Source organism: Crocuta crocuta, unplaced genomic scaffold (assembly GCF_008692635.1).
Source record: "Crocuta crocuta isolate KB4526 unplaced genomic scaffold, BGI_CrCroc_1.0 scaffold334, whole genome shotgun sequence".
Lineage (NCBI taxonomy): Eukaryota > Metazoa > Chordata > Mammalia > Carnivora > Hyaenidae > Crocuta > Crocuta crocuta.
Window position 1 is genome coordinate 2,117,172 of NW_027533260.1, and position 6,025 is coordinate 2,123,196.

The window sequence follows — 6,025 nt, forward strand, 5'->3', positions numbered from 1 at the left end:
CACTCTACGTAGGTAACAGGGAATTGGTGACGTCTGGAGTGAGAAATGGGAGAAAGAATGGGTCTACCCGGATAGTATAGAGAGGGGCACTGTGTATGTACTCTAGGGAAAGTGAAGCAAAGAGGAGAAAAAGTGAAGCAGTCTGGTGCTGGAGGTCGGCTGTAAAACAAAACAAAACAGGAAAGAAAACAGTAGCGGGGGGCGGGGAGGTTGCGGAGATCGGAGGCGTCTGCACGGGGGGAATGAAGGGAAAAGAGTGGACCCTGAGCATAGAAGGCAGTCCACTGTATGAAGTGGAAGTATGTTGGGGGGTACCCTAGAGGAGGAAGGCTGTTGGGGGGGGGCTTAAGGGTCTACTATGGAAATGGGTGAGGGGCTCTTCTGTGGGGGAATTGTGGAAGGGATCTACAACGGGGTTAAGTGCGGGAGGTAGAGGTCTACAGGTGAATAGCGTCTGCGCTGAAATAACTAGGGGAGGCTCTACTTTGGAAGTGGAGGTGACTGCGTTGGGTGACGTGGGGGAGGGGAGGGGAGAGAAGAGTTTACAACGGAAGAGGGAAGGTTATACGCTAGCGGAGTTGAGGTAGGGGGCCTGGACAGAAGAAGCTAGAGAAGGGGGGAGGGTGTCTCAAATGAATTGGGGAGCCGCTCCGGAGGATGAAAAAAAGGTCTCATGTTGTACCCAGGAAAATAGAAGTGAGGGACCCTGCACCGCGACCCCATGAGAGGGAGGTCTGGGTGTGGCACCCTCGGGCCGGGTGGGCCTAAGAAGCCGCCTGCGCCCACGAACTGCTCTCTAAGCGCAGGCCGAACCATGGGTACCCAAAAGCCGCGGATCCTGCCCTGGCTGAAGTCGCAGCTGGACCAGGGGCGGCTGGAGGGGGTGGCCTGGCTGGACAAAAACAGAACGCGCTTCCGCATCCCTTGGAAGCACGGCTTGCGCCAGGATGCCCAGCAGGAGGACTTCGGCATCTTCCAGGTGCGTGAGCTCCCCGGACGCGCGAAACCCGGAGCTGCCAGCCAGGCCGGATGGGCTCCCAGGGGGTGGAGCCGGGAAAGTGGGTCAGCACGCGTGTGGCCGGCGCGAGCTGACTCCAGCAGTTGGAGGCGGGTGGGGTTAGGACAGGACCCGGCCGCGGTTGTCGCTATTAGCGGTCTGCGCGGCCTGCTTCCGGGAAAAGAACCGGAAAAGCGGGGTTAGAACTCGAAGGAAATGCATCCTGGGGATTCAAGGCTCGCAGAGGGCGGGGCTCTTGGTCGTAGAATCCTGGGGGCGGGTCTTGGAACCTTAGAGGTGAGACCCGGCCCCCAAGCTGAGGCGATTCCCTACCAAGTTAGGGTACAGCAGTGGTGTGGTTAACCCGAGTTAGAGTGCGAGAGGGCGGGGCTATTACAGCGGGTAGCCTGGGGCAGGTTGGTGGCAGAGTAGCCACCAGGACCTGGAAGGTTGGCTTAGAAAGCAAAGGTTTTCAGGGTGCCTGGGTGGCTCAGCAGGTTGAGCACCGGACATCAGCTCAGGTCATGATCTCGAGGGTGAGTTCAAGCCCCACATTGGGCTCACTGCTGTCAGTGCAGAGCCTGTTTCGGATCCTGTCTCTCTCTTTCTCTCACCCACCCCCCCTGCTTACTCTCTCTACTCCCATAAGTAAAACAAGTAAAACATTAAAAAAAAAAAAGGGAGGGGCAAATGTTTTCAAACGGGAAGGTAGGGGTCCTTGGGGTGCAGAGAATCGAAGCGTTCGGGGCTGGAACCTTGCCAGGTTAGAACGTGCCAGAGAAGAGAATCCTTGGGGCAGGGGGTCTCAGTCAACCTCACTGTCCCGGTGTCAACTGGATCCCCAGGCCTGGGCCGAGGCGAGCGGCGCCTACACTCCTGGAAAGGATAAACCTGATCTGCCCACCTGGAAGAGGAATTTCCGGTCGGCCCTGAACCGGAAGGAGGTGTTGCGCTTAGCCGAGGACCGGAGCAAGGACCCCCAGGACCCGCACAAGGTCTATGAGTTTGTGAACTCAGGTGTGCCAGAAGTGGGGCTTCACGTGGTGGGGTGGGGTTTGGAGCATCTCCGGCACCCTCTCCACTCACGATCTCCCTTGACAGGAGCTGGGGACTTCGCTGAGTTGGACACGTCCCCAGACACCAACAGCAGATGCAGTACCTCTGACACCCAGGTCACAGTGCACCCCAGCCCTCCTGCCCTCCGCGCTCTGGCCCGTCTTTCGCGCTCTGGCCTGTCTGTCTCTCTGCCCCCCACGGCCTTGTTCAGGCTTCCTCTTCTCCCTCTGGACCTCGGCCCCCCTTCTCCCCCCTACCGTCCATCCCCAAACTGAGCTAGAGCTACCCCTGCCCCTCCCCTGCTCATAACCCTGCAGTGGCTTCCCGGCATCCTCAGGAGAAAATTCAGAGTTTTCACCAGGCATTTAAGGCCCTAATACACCTTCCCAGAGTTCCATGGCTTTCCTTGCTATTCAGGGAACCCTCAGCCCCTGGGGAGGCCAGAGCCGCCCTCCCCTTGGTCTTGCTGATGTCCGTGCCCGGGGCGGGTCCGCCCTGAAATGGTGGCCAGCCTTCTGCGCCCAGGCCTTGCTTGCACAGGGCCGGGTCCTGGGGCCAGAATCAGCTGCTCCCCTCGGGCCAGCAGCAGACCCAGCATATACCAGAGCATGGACATTGCCATTCTGTGCCCACGGTTGTCTCTCACCCCCCGCCCCCAACTGGAAACCCCTTGAAGGCAAAGCTCAGAGGGGACTCCTCTCTGGGTCCCTACATCGCTGGGCACAAAGGCCTGGTCTGTACGAGTCTCCAGAAAAGGCCGTGGAAATGGCTGGATGCTTTTCGTTTTTTCTTCTCTCCAGGAAGACGGACTGGAGGAGCTACTGAGTGACATGGCCTTGGCCTCATTCCCAGATGAGGGGCCCTCGAGCCTGCCTGTGGTCCCTGAGCAGAGCCCCCCATTCCTGCTGAGCCCCAGCTTAGACATCCCTGCCCCCTGCCCAGACTTGCAGCCCCTGGAAAACCCACTGAGGCAGCTGTTGGTGCCTCAGGAAGGTGAGCGCCAGCTGTGGGGTGGGAGGGGCTGGGGCGATGGACCCCCTCATGCTCACTCAGTCCCCCTCCCCCTCCATGTCGCCGCTGCCACTGCTCAGAGTGGGAGTTCGAGGTGACTGCCTTCTACCGGGGCCGCCAAGTCTTCCAGCAGACTGCCTTCTGCCCGGGGGGCCTGCGGCTGGTGGCGTCAGACGCGGACCAGATGCTGCCTGGACAGCCAATAATCCTGCCGGACCCCGGGGTGTCGCTGACGGACAAGGGCGTGATGGGCTACGTGAGGCGCGTGCTGAGCTGCCTGGGCGGGGGGCTGGCTCTGTGGAGGGCGGGACAGCGGCTCTGCGCCCGGAGGCTGGGGCACTCTCACACATACTGGGCCTTGGGCGAGGAGCTCCTCCCTGACAGGGGCCACGGGCCCATCGGCGAGGTCCCCAAGGACGAGGAAGGAGACGTGTTCGACCTGAAGCCCTTCGTGTCAGGTGAGTGAGGCAGGGCCTCAGCTCTGCTGTGGGAAGGGCGTACCACAGTGGTTCAGGACTTGGGTCCGGAATGGAATTCAGAGGACTGAACTTCAACCTGGGGCAAAAAGACAGGACTGCTCTGAGTCCGTCGAAGGAAGGTCTCCTGTGCCTGGAGCTGGCAGGAGGCCCAGGGCACAGTGTGCGGAAGGTGCTCAAGGAATTAACTGCCCCAGTCCTCGCAATTACCGGTCATTACCACTTACCGGGACGGGGCGTCAGAGATGCAGGAGACAGGGGTCCTTCCGAGCTTTGCCATCCGATGGACAGGCCTTCGGTGCTGGAAGCACTCTGTACGTGCGCTGTGCCGTCCGGTGTGGTACCCCCAGCCATGTGTGGCTACTTACAGGAGGCCAGTGCAAGCCAATTAGTCACAGTTTAAATGTCATCAGCCACAGGGGCTGCTGGCTCCTGGCCTTGGGGAGTTGGAGAGCAGCTAACTGCCAACCACCTGGACCTCCAGAATCCTAGAACATCCCTGTGGGGAGTGCACTCCTGTCCCAGATGGGGGGCGGGGTGCCCATCTTCCAGCCCCACCCATGCGAGGAGGAACATTTAAGACTGGCCCACATCTGTGGGGGCTTTGCCCGGATCAGCAGCCATCCAGTCGTTGTGGTGTGGGGGTGCTGGGCCTCAGGTCCGGGGAGAAGGTGAAGCTGTTTGTTACTCAGGTCTCGGGGAGGAGGGCAGGGAGGGGCAGGCAGCGGAGGGTCTTCTCTCCACGCCTCACTAAGATCTTGGGCCTCCAGAACTGGTCGCCTTCATCGAAGGAAGTGGACACTCACCTCGCTACACCCTCTGGTTCTGCGTTGGGGAGCCGTGGCCCCAGGACCAGCCGTGGGTCAAGAAGCTCGTGATGGTCAAGGTGCTGCAGCCCTGGGTTCCTGGAGCTGAAGGGTGGATCTTAACACGGGGCAGAGGAACTATAAGTCCCAGAAGCCCCTCTGAAAAACTAAACTTCCAAGAGTCTCTGCAACCACCACATCCTCCTCCTGAGGAGCTTCTGGGTGTCCCTCTCTCTCTTTTTTTTTTTTTTTTTTTAAGTTNGGAGGCTCCAGGCTCTGAGCTAGCTGTCAGCACAGAGCCCGATGCGGGGCTCAAACCCACAAACTATGAGATCATGACCTGAGCTGAAGTCGGACGCTTAACCGACTGAGCCAGCCAGGCGCCCCTGGGTGTCCCTCTCTTGGCCTCACCCCCAGAACCTGTTTTGAACTCTCAAAACCATGTGGAAGTCGGTACAAGTCCTCACAGTCTCTGTGAGGAGCCACAGCTCCTAGGAGTCCTTCTGACCACAAGCTGCTCAGCCCTAGCTTCTGGGAACCCCTCCAGCACCTCAGCCCTAGGAGACTTCGGGTCTCTTATGGTTGTGGTTGTAGGGAAAACTACAACTCCCAGCAGGCCTGGGCTTAATGGTTCACCCGGGGTTACAGTGTAGGGGCTGCTGGGAGTTGTAGGCCACTCACCGCACACCTGCTGGTGCACCAGGTGGAGTGTTTTCCCTGACTGCGGTCTCTCCCCGCACTTCCTGCAGGTTGTCCCCACATGTCTCAGGGCCCTGCTGGAGATGGCACGGTTGGGAGGCGCCTCCTCCCTGGAGAACACCGTGGACCTGCACATTTCTAACAGCTACCCACTCTCCCTCACCTCGGACCAGTACAAGGCCTGCCTCCAGGACCTGATCGAGGACATGGATTTCTAGGTCACTGGGGAGATCTGACCCCTGACTCATGGATGCTGGCCCCTTGTGCCTTCACCGTAGCCAATAAACTGTTTCTTACCAACGTCACCACTTGTGTATCTGGTGTTCGGTGTCTCCGGGCTGGCCTGACGCAGGCCAGGCATTATTCCTTCTCAGGGCATCATCTGACCCCTCTGTGCAAGCCAGCCACAACCCGGATGCTCACTGCACAAGGACCAGACACTGCGGGGACCTCCTTACCCCTTCCCAGGGACCTGGTGAGGTGGCGTAACAGCCACCTCCGTTTTATACACCAAGACGCTGAGGCTTGGAGAAGAGCAGAGGTCACACAGAACGCAGAACGGGTTAGAATCCAGGCCGGACTCCAGGGCTCCTGCTCTGCGAGGCCCCAGGGCAGAATCTAGAACCTCTGGTTCACTTATAAACAGTTCAGGCCCCTGTTCAGTCAGCAGAGAGCATTTCACCTGAATCGTCCTATTGTTTGGGGACGCCTTGGGTCCCCTCCTGGCTCCTTCCGGGTGACCTCAGGCCCCGGGCTCCCCACTGTGCCCCAGCCCTGAAGCCCACCCACTCCAGCGACGCGGGCCTGCCACCTCTCCTCGCCACGTCTGGGTTCTGGGTAATGCGGACTGACGGAGGCCAGTGTGGCCCGACCCACTGTGTGGCCCCTCATCAGCTGTGCCCCAGTTTCCCTCTCTACCATAGGAGAATCTAGGATCACCCCAGCCTCGAAGGACTGGTAAAAAGGGAATCCATCTCAAC

General features: G+C 59.7%; 1 protein-coding gene across 1 annotated transcript; it reads left to right on the forward strand.

The window, feature by feature from the left end:
- The first annotated feature begins 654 nt into the window (after positions 1-654).
- Positions 655-5,350, forward strand: IRF3 (interferon regulatory factor 3). The gene is made up of 7 exons (XM_077747521.1): positions 655-979; positions 1,843-2,014; positions 2,099-2,169; positions 2,854-3,046; positions 3,145-3,522; positions 4,311-4,426; positions 5,096-5,350. Exons 1-7 carry the CDS (start codon positions 722-724, stop codon positions 5,261-5,263), a joined length of 1,356 nt encoding a protein of 451 aa, XP_077603647.1. The 5' UTR covers positions 655-721; the 3' UTR covers positions 5,264-5,350.
- Positions 5,351-6,025: the final 675 nt, after the last annotated feature.